Source organism: Neopelma chrysocephalum, unplaced genomic scaffold (assembly GCF_003984885.1).
Source record: "Neopelma chrysocephalum unplaced genomic scaffold, ASM398488v2 Primary Assembly neopelma1_97017, whole genome shotgun sequence".
Lineage (NCBI taxonomy): Eukaryota > Metazoa > Chordata > Aves > Passeriformes > Pipridae > Neopelma > Neopelma chrysocephalum.
The window spans coordinates 707,735-722,099 of NW_020925659.1; the positions used below are offsets into that span (position 1 = coordinate 707,735).

Here is a 14,365-nt window from a genome sequence, read left to right on the forward strand (position 1 = left end):
TCAGTTCTTCATCATCATGTATTAAATGGTTGTCACAGGTTTTTGCTTGCATTAGCGAAAAGGGAACTCACAGCACCTAGCTCAACCAGCCATAATATTAGAATAATTTATCTTAGGCAGTCCATTTATATAATTCATTTTAAAACAGTCCATGAAAGAGGAGATACCGTCATCCTAAAAATCAGGGTGGTTTATATTCCCAGGTCAAGATCCATTTCAGATCTTGGAACTACCAGCAAATAGAAAGAGGAGAGACACATAAATGGTCTCGTCCCACTACCAAGAGCACTACAGAGTACTACTGCCCACAGCTGTGATGAACATTAAGCAGCTGAATAGTGATGTTAATTAGAAATACCCAGAGAAAGCTGTTGTCATAAACAGCAGATTCAGACTTTATGTACTCAGAGACAGCAGAAATAATGTTAATGGTGTTCCCATAAGCAAGGTGACATGTGTGGTGAGCAGAAGTGAGGTTTCCCAGGACTGTCACATCTCTCGGTGGTGCATCCAGTCGGCACTGTTTGCAGTAAAGTGATAAAACTGGATGTTTTCTTAATGTCACAGGACTGCAGAATAAACCCAAATATACTGCCAAGCAAGCACAGCAACAGAGTAAATATCTACAGAACAGAAGATAGCTAAAAGATGTGAAGCATAAAGATAAACCACCTCAAATGAGCCGGAAGAAGGGTGATAGATGCATGAAAGTCAAGGCCTGAGAAGAAATCAGCCACTGTCAAATTACAGCATTTCTTATGGAGGCATTTCTTTTGATTTTGTCAGAGCTCCAAGTTTTCAGCAGCAGGCCGCCAGGAAGAAAGTGGAATTTATTCTAGTCTCAACTTTACTCACAACTGCCACTGCTTATTAAACCCGGCTGCTAGATAAGACCTCTGTTAGGCTGACAATCTTTCAGATGGTAAACATATTGACTGCATTCATTACCACACAACTGTGGGCCCAGCAGGCCCAAAAAACAGCGAGAGCAGTTTTTGGAAAAGTCAAAACTCGCATAAATGGCATCAATGTCCAATATCAGGGTTTGCGTTTGCAAACCACCGCAGGAGGAAGAAAACCCGGAGAGAGTTTATAAATAATTTATCAGACAACACTTGAAAAAGGTTCCAACGACTAAGGCTGTAAAAAGCAGAACATTTCTGCTGCTTCAACAGCGTGCCTTAGGTTTATACTGTAGTCATGAATTAGCATTCCCAGTCTTGCACTAGGGACGTTGGGGGATGTTTAAAAGCTGGTCTCAGTTATTTGATCATACAGCAGGGTGAGGAGAGAGTATTTACTGAAATGCTGTGAGTTCATACTGATTAGCCCAGATTGTTTTCCCTGCCTTGGCAGAAAGTACTACCTAAACAGAAGTAAGCCATTAATTAAAATGGTTAGAGATTTCTTCATAATGATCACATAAATGTATTAACAAGTGACTTCTTTAATGAGATCATTTGCAAATGCTATCCAGGCTGATTGACTATAAGGTATTCTTAAAATACAGTCAGTTAAAAATTATTATGTAGACTGTATATTCCAAAAAGTATCTAATGTAACCATCATCAACTTTTGTACCTGTCAGGCATACCTGGTGGAAATTATGAACAACAGAAGTGGGAGGGATTAAACTGTGTTTAAATGAAGAATGATTTTAGAAAATCCGTAGAACTCTCAAACAACTTTCCTATGTCTATTTACTCCCAGCATTCAAAACTAAATTTTAGATGACTTATCACAATTGACTGCTTGCACTGTTTCAATACATTTATTTTAGCCTATTTATGTGCATATTATAAATATGCACCTATATATGATACAAATGGCATAACAATATAAATAGCATATTATTTTACCTTACTCATGAACAATCTCTTTACATTAAAAAAATAAAAAAAAATTAAAAAAAAATCTTGAAACTCTCTGCTTGAAGTAAACCAGGCTTTTGAACATAGGTTTAATTGGAGCCCACAGGTAAAAGGAAGGCTTAGTGGGACATCTTAAGCAGCAGGTTCATTTTTTTGCTGTGGAGGTGCTTTGAAACAGATATCCTGCCAAGAGTGAATAATAGCCTAAGAAGTCCAGAGATATCCCTGGCATAATTGGGGAGAAAGAATACATAATAAAAGAGTGTAGAGACAGAACCAGAGAGTGCTTCCTTCAGAAGCCTTCTTTTTGCTTAGTAGGAAAGAATGCCAAGAAATCAATTTTAGCAGTTTCAGAGTTTCTGGTGAACAAGTCAAACAATTTCACTTATCTTTCACTTTTCAAAAAACATTAAACAATGATGCTTTTACCTCCACATTATCTGGAGTACTTAGAATGGGTGTTAAGAGTATAGTCTTTTAATAGCAGCTCTGTCAGTGAGAGTTAAGTAGACTACATAAATTCAGTTTTATTTAAGTAGATCAGAGGATCTCTGTTTCTTCAAATAATGAGAATTTTGTCAATAACCCACATTTTAACTATTGAACTTTTTTATGAATGTTTATATTGGGCAGTGGAAATTCAATGTTATTGATGCTTTTTATCAAGTACTCACAATATGCACATTAACTGTGCACATTAACTTCTGCTGGTATTTATGCACTAATTTGTGTTCCTTTAAGAAGAAATTTCCTCAGTAATTCCTTCTTTAAAATTAAAAAACCCCTGGAAAACAGAACAAGAGGAGGTCTGTTAATAACATTCTATGTTCATTTAAAAGCCTTACGAGAGAAATTAACTTTGAGAACTTAATTCTCTGAAAGAAGATCATTCCAAACTCACATTTGTGTTTTTTCTGGTTCACACATCTCTTGGCAATTCATAGGAATCTGAGTGCTGGATATCAGAATTAGTTCAGAAGTAGTGGCAAAATGCCACGGTGTTGTTTAGAAATAAATATCCTTCGCAGCCAGTAAAATAAAACAAAATTTTATTTGTGTGCTTTACTTACCTGGCTTATCTAAGAGCCTCGACTTTTTGCAGTAGTAGGCAAGCTCCTGTTCACAGTGCTCTGCTTGGTTAATTGTAGCCTGAAGCTGGTCTAGGCTGGCAGAGTACTTGAAAAACACAGTGTGTGGGTTCTCTCGATTGGCACTTTTGACTCTGGTTAGGTTGGTGCTGTTGTGCTGGATAATTGTCCACGTTGCATCTTTCAGAACACATGTGAAGAGTAATAAAGAACGAGAAGCAGTTGCAGAAGTTGGTAGTGGAAAGAGAGTGCATGATGAAATCAGAAAAAAAAACTTTAAGGTGACTTGTTTGATCACAAAAAGTGCTTTGGGGCACGTGAAACAAGAGACATAAATCACTAAGCAAAAATGAAAACCATTAATCATGGTTTCTATTTATATGTAGATTGTTGCACCATGATTATAAAAGGTATTCAACTAGTTATGCTTATTGAATGAAGAAGGAGTAAGTGAAGACACCCAAATATTTGTCTCAGAAATAAAACATTGCTGATTCAGTAAATTGCAGTGAAAGAATAGAAAGAAATAACACTTGGTACAGTTGCTTTTTCCTGCTTAAATAATGCATAAAACAACACCAGATTCTTTCCCAGAATCTATCTACATTACATATACCCTTGTAACTTGGATTAATTTATTGTGTATGAAGCCTTTTCTATTATACAAAAGCAGCTTGCATACACTGTGTTTACTATAAAACAGAGATTACATGAAGTTGAGTTATTCTAGCCACCTAAAATTAAACAGTAGTCATTATGAAGGCCCATTCCTTCTTCTGTTTTGTGCTTTTGCCAAGCCCCTTCTTCTGTGCATAGGAAAGAACTGAGCTCATTCCATTTCAGCTCCTACTTTCAAAAACCTGTAACAGTCTCACTCTCCTGATGAAAAAACCCTTTTCAAGGTGGGAATAAGCAGGCTCCCAGTTAAACCTGCTCTGGGGCAGTCAAATCAAGATTAGATTCATGGTCACCGATTCTTGCATCTTAATGGACAATGTAATTTGAAAAGGCGTGAGGAATATTATTTCTTTAATTTGTAGTATTTGATTCTAATAGCTTTGACATTCTTATAGTAGTATTTCTAACTGTTTAATGGAATTAAATTCTGACAGAATTTAACAGAATTGTATTTTAATTCATCAGCTGCCTACAGGCCACAAGTGGGAGATATTATAAGACTTGTATAGAGAGGAAAGAACTGAGGGTCATTCAAAGACAAGCAGCAATCAGGAAATCTAAATGAAATATCTTTTTATCTAATGATAAATTTCTATTAAGGGTATGATTATAGTGTCAAAAAACAGATGTCTAGAAATGTAGCAAATTGAGATTTTGTTTTTTTTGGGTGCAGGTTTTATTTTTATTTTTTTTGTTTGTTTTTTTTGGTTTTGTGTTTGTTTTTTGTACACGTACATACACACAGACAATAAATATATAGCTAAACCCTAAAATACACTAAACATAAAAATGAAGACAAGCAGGTCAGTTGTTAGACTCGTTGTTACACACCCAAATTTAGGGAAATTAAGGAAAAGGAAAAACAGTGCACTGCAAAGTTCGATCATCTTAATTGGCAGTGTGGACTGTAAGCTTTTCACTCTAAAAATGACCCCCATAAAATAAATAAAATAAAATAGAATAAAACCAGGGAATGGAACCTCCTCCCAGCTGCCTGAAAATAGAGCCCCATGAATGTCAAAGACGAAATGTGGGCATCTGCCTTCCCTGCCTCTGGTGGGAAAAAGGGAATACCAGTCATGAGGAAACTGGGAACAAAACAAATATAGAAGATTCATCCTGTCAGAAGGCATCTTGAGCTGAAAAACTGATCAATGATGTTTGCTTAATGTGGTGAATAAGGAGTGACTGAGGAAAACAGCAACAGCTGTTCACGGACACACCAGGATAAATCAGACACTACACTGTACCTTGGAGAGTTATACCCACTTGAAAAAATTGTCATTTTTCCTGCCATGATTCTTTGGTCTCTTTTAGTCTCATAGGACACTGGGATATTTCTTTTTAAGAGCCTGTGCCAATCTGAAGTGTGCTTACTGTGAGCTAGCACAGTTCACTGTAGAAGTCAGAGTCAGGAGCTGACATGGTGAGACTACTTAAATTGCACAGACTGACTGAAATCATAAGCATTTTATTATTTCAACATAACTAATAAGTATTCTTTACATCACAGTGAAAATCAACAAATGCCACTTTCTCAAGAAATAGACGTGACCATAAATTTTTCAACATCAAAAGCTCGTGGAAAGGTTTCTAAGTCAAATTCTGAGCACTTAGGGCATACCTAAATCAATACAAACCTAACCTATTCATGTAGTCTTTTAAACAGCTATAGCTCTGTAAAAATGTATTTTTGTCACACAAAGCCTTGAAGTGCTTCCATCATTTTTTCTGGAAAGCAATCCGAATAAACAGGGGCTAAGTAGAAAGAAAAGGAAACAACACAAATCATGCAATAATAAATTTCAAAAAGCCACGTAAAGGTAAGATTTGTTGAAAGGACATGTATCAATACACCATGCACCATACAGAGATCAAGCCATTTGTTAAACAGTAGACTGACAACCAGCTCAGTTACCTGGAACTTCTAATTATATACATGATCAGATTCAAAGAACTTGTTGCAGAGGAAGAAAGAGGGTGCCTGAAAGTGAGGCTGCAAGAGTCCCACTGGTTGCATTTATATTCTCCAAAAGACCTCCTTGCAGTTTGAAAAATGAAATTTAACACCTATATCCGTCACAAGAAAGGGCAGGTCTGAATTACAATTTTTCAGAAGGCTACCAGAGGAAAACAAAAATCAGCAAATTTCTCATAAAACATAACTTATTTCTCGTTTCCTGAAGAGGTTTCAACAAAGCTGCTCCCCCCAAATGAACTAGTATGACACTGTTTCCACATGGAACATGTCCCATTTATGGAAAACACTGCTGTGTTAGCTTCACAGCCTGAATCCTGTTATTATTCTAATTTCTCTGCCTAATTCTTTGTCCAATATCCCGAGATAAGGAGTCACCTTCGTTTTGTTGTGCGTGTTTACATTAAACTCGGGAGCTGCAGAGGTTTCTCACTGGATAACTCCTGCTTCAGTCTAACGAGCTGCAAGTTAAGGAAGTTTATCACCTCACCTGTCATATTACAGTAGACCAGAAACGGTCCCAAGGGGCCACTTCCATCTGAATCGATACTGTAAAAGCCTGAAGTGTTCCCTCTGTGCTTGTAGGCTTCACATGATTGCTCGTAGATGGCTGGGAAAGAGAGCACATTCCATCACAAACATTAGGGCATAATTTGGCATTTTATTCAGGGAATTTAAAAAACAAAACAAAACAAAACAAACAAACAAAAAAAACCAACTGCGTGCATCACGACGTTGGGAAAAGAATTTGTGTTTGCGTGTTCACTGCTATAAAGAATGAAGAAGAAATCTTCATTACAAATTGTTAAGCACATTTGGTTTTATCCTGGAGATCACAAGGGTCATTTATAAGCGTTTTCTTCTCTATTTCAAGCTAAAGACTTCAGGGAGGAAAATACGAAGTGTGGGTGAGTAAACGACTGCAAAAAATGCTGAATAATTGTAGAATGCCAGTGGTATTACTTAGACTCTGCTAATAAAATTTTGAGGAAACAACCACTAACTACCTCAACCAAATCAGATTTTTGTTGCTGTTGCTGTTGCATACAGCAGAAGGTAAGCATTTTTTTGGCTTTCACACATCTTATTTTCTTCCCTGTCTAAAAGAAAAAGCAAGTGACTTGTCAGAGACTTCAGTAAAAGAACAAAATAAGCAACGACAAAATGACAGCTCCTTGGTCCCTTGTCATGTATGCTTTATGTCAGTCAAGGCCTAAAAGAAAAGTCTGTGATGACTTCTTTATGATCAAATATCTGAGGAAAAAAAAGACATATGAGTCTATATCTGTGACTGTATCTCAGGCACCACTGATCATAACCCTACAGCCAGACCACATTAGTTTAAATTCTCCTTTAGTCATTATATTTCTATTGAGCAGTCATAATGTTCTGGATTTCCTTTCCAAAATTAAACTGTGTGGTCTGTTAGTTATTATCAAGACTTGAAAAAATTCTTCCAAAAACAATGAGCCATTAGGTTAAATAACAAAAAGTAGTTATGAGTGCTATACAAATAAAACCAAGCTGACAGTGATTATTAAGTCTAGAAGATTTTGATCTATATAAATTCAGTTTCTTTCACTAATTTTTTAAATAAGATATAAAGTATTAGTATAGCAATCCAAAAGATGTGCTGGTATTTTTTTTAAAAAACTCTAGTTTTTTGAAGAGTGTGATCTCTCTATTCTTTTTTTTTGCCTGTTGGTTACAGACATTATATGGCAACACCGATGAAAAAGACAATTCATTTAGATTGCTTACCCTGAAATATTCATAGTGAAAAATTTATGCAATTTATGCAATTTTCAAATGGAATTTTGTGGTTCTTTACAGTAAATAGTTAAATTTAGACAATATAAATGTTCATTAATTTACTTTTGACAATTAAAAAGAGTTAACTCATCAAATCATTTGATTTCTCACTGAGTCCTAATCATCAGGAAACCACAGCCTCATTCTGTCCTCATAGGCATCATCAGTTTATCCAATTTATGACTTTTCAAATAGTAATCTATCAAATCACCTTCATCTTCACCTTGGACTTAAATGTTTGATGTTATACACTGTGGGTATTCAAAAGCAGGTGTACTATTGGCACCCTTTCTTCATTACACAGTTTTTCTTAATGCTATTATTTATGCCACTGTGTTCTTCACAATTAAGTTATTAAGATTTAATAGGCAGTCTTCTCAAATCAGTGATTTCTCAAAAAATCCCATGTGTGCAGACATATGTCATTTTTGTAAATGTTGCCACAAAGGATTGTAAAGATTTTATAAGGATCACTTATAAGGAGATAATTATTTATCTGGTCATTAGGGCAGTAAACTTTCATAGGATTTTCTAATTATTAGAAGTACACAAAAGTACTTATTTTATTGTTTTCCCAGAACATGCTGAAAGCAGTAGAAATGTAAAGTAACTCCTGTGAAATTAGCTGTTACTTTCAATTAGTTTTTTGATTATTTATTTTATTTTCTCCTAATCTACTTCCTGACTTAGCAAACTACATAAACATGTAGTCTCATGTCTCTGAAAAAAAAAAGAATATTAATTGTTGTGATGAATAAAAATTATTTTTTTCACACATTTCTAAATTATTTGGTGATTCAGAATGTGGAATTATATGGATGGAAGAGGATATTACTTACCACCTCACGTAAAATACGAAAAATGTGAAAGAAAAACAAAGAAAGAGTTAAACTTCCAGTGACTTTTTGTTGCTACATATTTTGATTTCCCGAGGTATTTCCTTGAACCAAATTGTGAGTTTTTACCAGGACCAAAAATACTTTATGAATGATCAATACAAATGGGTTTTGATGCTGGGGTTTTTTTGTTTGTTTTGGGTTTTTGTTTGTTTGGTTTTTGTTGGTTTGTTTGGGGGGTTTTGTTTGTTTTTTTTTTTTTTTTTAATTTTTTTTTTTTTTTTTTGTTTTTGGTTTGGGGTTTTTTGGTTTTTTGGGGTTTTTTTTTTGTTTTTTTTGGTTTGGTTTGGTTTGGTTTTCGTTTTTGTTTTGGTTTGGTTTTTGTTTGTTTGTTTGTTTTGTTGGGGGGGTTGTTTGTTTTTGGTTTTTGGTTTTTGTTTGTGGTGAAGAAATTCAATCAAAAATAAAAGCATAGAAAACAGAAAACATCTCGGACTCACGATAGTGACAAGTAGCTCCCTTGTAACCAGTATTGGCACAGTTGCAGTAGAAGCTGTTCCAGGACTGTGAGCACTTCCCACCATGTTCACAGTAATTAGGCAAACACCTGAAGTGAAAAACAAAGAGCATTTCCACTCTCTTTTTCCTGCTTATTTACACATCACTTGTTCTTATCAAGAAATGCAAAATCCTGGAAAAGAAGTGCAATAGCATGAAGGAAGCCTTCAAGCTCACTGAGGAACACGTCAATACGAGCACAAGAAAATTACAAGGATTTCTTATATATTTCTATTGCTTATAACAACTATCCTAATTATGCAAAAAAAGACTGTGAAACGGAAGAGAAATAAAGTGTAAGATGCAGATTTGCTACTTATTACCCATTCAAGTGTCTGGAATTCAACAGAGGCTGATAAACTAATGAAAAGATTTCTTCACAGGGTGTGTCACGACAAAGCAGCATCACGACAGATTTTTTCTGCTCTTGTAGAAATACTAGAAAATTAAAAAAAAAACCTAAAAAATAAACCTGACCACAGTACCTGAGATCTATTTCTCATTCTAAACTTGTGTTTACTTCCTATTCTAGAAAGAGTTCAGTTTGTGAATTCCAACACAACAAGTAACTACCAGTAAAGCCAATTTCCATTATGGTGATATGACCAAAAACATGAAGAATTTTAGTGACTTGCTCCTAGGTTTGCAGTGGTTGACTGAAAAAATAATTTTAATAATAACTGCCTAATGTTTTACAGCACTGTACTAAATTATAACACAGTCGTGAGGTATAAAAAGAAAAATTATCTTTTTTTTTAATAAATACAACAGAAAATATATTGAAAGAGATTGACACACTTTAACTAAATATTAACTAGTTTAGAAATTAACACCTTAGAAATTAGTTAACATTTTAACTGCATCGAGGGTATATGTATGTATATTTATGTGTATATTTATATGTATATTTGTATGTATATGTATATATATTTGTATATGTATATATATTTGTATATGTATGTATATGCATATGTATACATTATATAGCTTAGAAAGTATAAAATGGCTTTACTGTTGACATTAGCCAAAAAAAAATATTTAAAAAAATAAAAAGGCCCACTAATATTCACGGGCTCTAAAAATATCTTTTCATTAATTCAAGAAATCTTAGGAAGATATTACATTAGGCCTGCAGAAAGTCCAGCATTTAGCACATCTGCCCTATGAATAATTCAGGCCCTGTGTACATTCACTCCTCATGCCACTCATTTTATCTTCCTTTCATGTTTATAAGCAAGGACAAAGAGAGATTTTTTTCACAGAAGGGAAGAAAAAAAAAGAAGTAGCAGGTGAAAAACAAGTAAAGTAATAAAGTGATATAGGTCACCTATTTTCAAGGAATTCTGTGACATTTTTTGCCAGTGAAAGAGCTGATCTTTTATCTATTCTCTCACAGAGTGTGTTCCTAAGACAAGTCAACAGATGATATATGTCTCAATGAGCTCTATTTTGGAACCTGAAAGTGAACTTTAGGCACCGGCCTTACAATTATTTGGATTTTAGATACGTTGTTTGATGGAATTACCTAAATATAGTAATGTTAACATATATAGTAACATATATATATTACTTTATATATACTATATAGTAATATAGTAACGTTTCTTAGAATAAATGCTTAATTTTGCTTTCTGTGGGTATAACTAACCATCAGTTATTAAAAATACACATTTCTAGCACAAGTGCCACTCAAGATTTTCGGGGCATCCATTGACAGCTGCTCTGCTTGTGTGTATTGCAGTCATAGCATTTCTTGTCTTATTCCTTTTCAATAAAGACATCATTATCCAAAAATTATGATTTACATGGTCTTTGCTTCTATTGACTCCCTGTCCCTGTTAATTAATTTTCTTAAGAGTGTTCACAAGATGAAAAGCTCAGATGAAATTGGTGATGCTTGAACCAACCTTAATGAAAGTGAAAACAAGGTAAGAGTGTAATTTAAATCTTTTAACATTAAATTTCACATCTTCCCTCTTCTTCAGAATGTATAATAGAAAGTAGCCATGAGCTACATCAAAGTTAACGTGTAACTACATTTTATGCTGTGGCCCTACCCAAAGCAGGATTTTTAACAGAACTTTCTCTGAGGAAACCAATCTTCTAACAAAAATATTTCTGATATTTGAAACAGAATTTCTAATTCTTCGTCTGTAAAAGGTAATTTTTGAATTCATTATCATGGCTGCTAAAATCAGAAAAGCGACAGGTGATTAAACATTTATCACATTTGATAATATGATTTTAAGTGCATGCCATTTGAAAATGATACTATTTTAAACCAAGGCAACAGGATGTTAACAATCACAAGCTAATGTTCAGAGAATACTGAATCAGAATATGAATATACTTTTGATAAAGAAGGGAAAAAAATGGGAACTTTGTGCACCAATTACCAGATAACCACATTTTTTGTGCCCTATTTCTTTATCATTGTTCCAAACAATGGCTAAAAGATACTTTAGAAGGAGCAAGTAATTGCTGCAATTTTCATTTCTGTAATTTCTTCATTCTTCAGTTAAAAAAAAAAAAAAGAGAGAGAAAAAAACATATTTGAGAACCGTCCAGTGACCATCATTTTAGGGTTTGGCTTTTTTTTTTTTTTTTAAACATATAAAGCCATTTATTCTGTTTACTGTACAACACACTGGTAGTCAATTGTATGTTGCTGTGTAGGGCTTGATGTAATTATGACAGATTCATCTAGTACTCTCTCTTCAGATGCTAAATGTGCTTAACTTTGTAAGGCATTTAAATGACACTGTCCTTTAAAGTTATTTTGTCAATGGTTTGTGTATAATTAGCAGTTATTAAACCAATATATATCGATAAGGGAGATGAGAGAAAATATGTTAAGGAGAGATATATGAAAATAATTTCTTGCATGCCCAAGAGGTATATGAGCATTAGAACAATATAGAAAGATATTATGCAATGAAATGGCTAAATGAAGGGGCATGGGAAGAGTGATGGCTGGAGAAAGTCAAAATAATTTAAGAACAGGATGAAGAATTGGAAAGTTTATAGAACTGAGAAAACTGAAAATAAGAAAACAGTACGATATTTATTTGTATAAAAAGAAGAGAAACTAATATCTCAACAAATAAATGGCTGGTTAGCTAACCATATGTCCATGAGGACTGTAAATCTGATAAAGAATACTCTTCATATGTTAAATGTGCATATATGGGATAAAGCATGGATTCAGTAGAGTTATTTTCAGTTTATTTACTGTTACATATAAAGTCAGGTCACTGTGCAAAAAGTAATTTTTTTTTGCCTTCCTGTACTTTAAATGTGTATTAGTGGTCCATCATTTCTAATACAAAACCCATCAATAACTCCAGAATTTGGGTCATGCTTCACTCTTCAGAATTAGAGATGCAAAGTCTCCCATAAAGGCTCCAAGAGAAAGAAGGGGGTTGTTTGTGCTCAGTTGTAGGGGAGATATTTACCATCAGGAGCACAGTGGCAAAACTGTTGATTAGCTTAAGGCAACCAAAGAATTTATAAATCATTGTAGGAAGAAAATATTTTCTCTCCAATGATATGTGCACAGGATCATACAAGCTACCTATTAAAAATTGTTTAATACATGTAAGCAGTTTTAATGTTGCTAAAGAAGGACGTGTCATTTCAGCTGGGATTTAAGGTTGGGATGCAGAACTAGTTTGATAAAGAGAACACACAAAATTTGTTCCAGATATCAAAAGAAATGAAAGGAATGATGAAATGATTGTGTGAGGAAACTGGAAAGAAACAGTCCCAGGACCAAGACAGCACAGGACCAGGAAGGGTTTTTAAAAGCACTCTATTTTGAAATAAAATATAATGAGGATAATGAAATTGATAAAAATGTGTGGCTTAAAATTGTATTTTGATAAATTAGGAAGGCATATGTTAAGCATGCTGGGAGATGAAAACTAAATCTGGCAGAGCCAGTGCAGGAAAAGTGCAACCCTCAAGATATAAGAAGAGACATAAATTAACATTAGCAAATTTTAGAGAAAACAAAACCAATAAAACAAAAAACTTTCCATAGAGGTTTTTTTTCCCCTTTGGTATCATTGATCTTGAGAAAACACACATAATTTTGATGAAGCATGAGAGTAACATAAACATAAAAAAAAGGAAAGGGTCAATACAGTGTCAGAAAGTAATAAAAACACTTTGAAAAGATTGTGGCTGGGAGGTTTAAGTGTCTTACACAAGTCCTTATCGAAAGAATAAAACCTCAGAAACAAAACAGATGGCAGTGGTATTGACATAAATGAAGATGGTAACTACCTTCATGTGCTATAAAAGTTCAACAAAATAAAAACATGAGGAGGGACTATATAAAAAAACTAAGCTCTTTGATCCAGTGCTTAAAAGCAATAAAAACAGTAATTAAAAGGGAAGGGTGCAACTCTGAATAAATTGAATTTGCACTGAATAAAAGAGAAGTGTTATGACACTTGAGATACTTTAAATAATGTTGGATTTTTTTCTATATATTGAGATTCACAGAGCGTCTTTATACATATTTATACGCACAAAAATCTTTTTAAAAACCCGTATGTACAAAATTGCATGTTATGGTCACTCATGGCTGAAAACTGCAATCACTGCATATAAAAATGGGTTGAGCCTAAAGGAGTAGTTTGCAAGAAAGCTAAAAAAAAATGTGAATGTCTGCTGCCTTCCAAATACAAGTCCCCAGCAAGTCATACAGTAAGTTTTGACTGAAGCCAAACTCTGTTTTGACATATGCCTATCACACTTAGTGCCTACTGCAAAGTCAGGATTAGTTCAGTAAGGGATAAAATTAGCACAAGAATTATATATATATATATATGAATGAACTGTGTATGTTTTTAATATGTGAAAGCTGTAGAAATATTAATGAGAATACGCATTACAACACAATCGGAAGGATCACATTGTAGGCAAAACTTTCATTCTCTTTTTTGGTGGTTTCTCTCCTTAAATTTTTATGAACAACTAGGTAAAGAGCTAGTTGGTTTTCTTTTTTGTCTTTGATCTACAAGGAGCTGTGAGTGTCTCCAAAATAATTATCTGGATAGCTGTGTTATCTCTATGAATTGAAAGCAGGTCACAGAAATAGTGTAAGTGAACCTGAATTTGGCTTTGGTTTTGAAGAAAATATCTGCCTACAGTGTTTTTCCCGAAGAAAGTAATTTTTGAAAGCCTTATAATTCAAAGGCCATACTTTTCTAGATCAAAAGGCAATTTATGAGGACTAGAAATACAGAGAGTGAGGGAGAAGTGTTTACAAGCACATCGTTCCCCTGCCTGTTGTGTTGTTTCAGTATGGCCTTACATCTGGGTCCAAGAAAACCACTTTTGGATTAAAGCAGACTTTGCATAGATGCCTTTGACTGCAGCCCCTGGAGTCTACAGAAGAAAACTTCAGCTGCTGCCTGTTCATGTGGCTGCTCCTTCTCTTCTCAGCAGCCTCTGAGTTGTTCTGCACCACCCCCTCTGCTTTCTCTGCACTGAACTCCAGCAATGTCTTTCTGTCAAACATTTCCACTTCCAGGA

General features: G+C 34.4%; 1 protein-coding gene across 2 annotated transcripts in view; it reads right to left on the reverse strand.

Moving 5' to 3' along the window:
• LOC113961008 (contactin-associated protein-like 4) overlaps nt 1-14,365 on the reverse strand; it is a 190,794-nt gene that overhangs the window by 36,354 nt on the left and 140,075 nt on the right. For both annotated transcript variants that reach the window (XM_027670992.1, XM_027670991.1), the window contains exons 11-13: nt 8,764-8,870; nt 6,106-6,225; nt 2,942-3,139 (exon numbers count right to left, since the gene is read on the reverse strand). In XM_027670992.1, the coding sequence (XP_027526793.1) occupies nt 2,942-3,139; nt 6,106-6,225; nt 8,764-8,870 (425 nt within the window). The remainder of the gene's footprint in view (nt 1-2,941; nt 3,140-6,105; nt 6,226-8,763; nt 8,871-14,365) is intronic.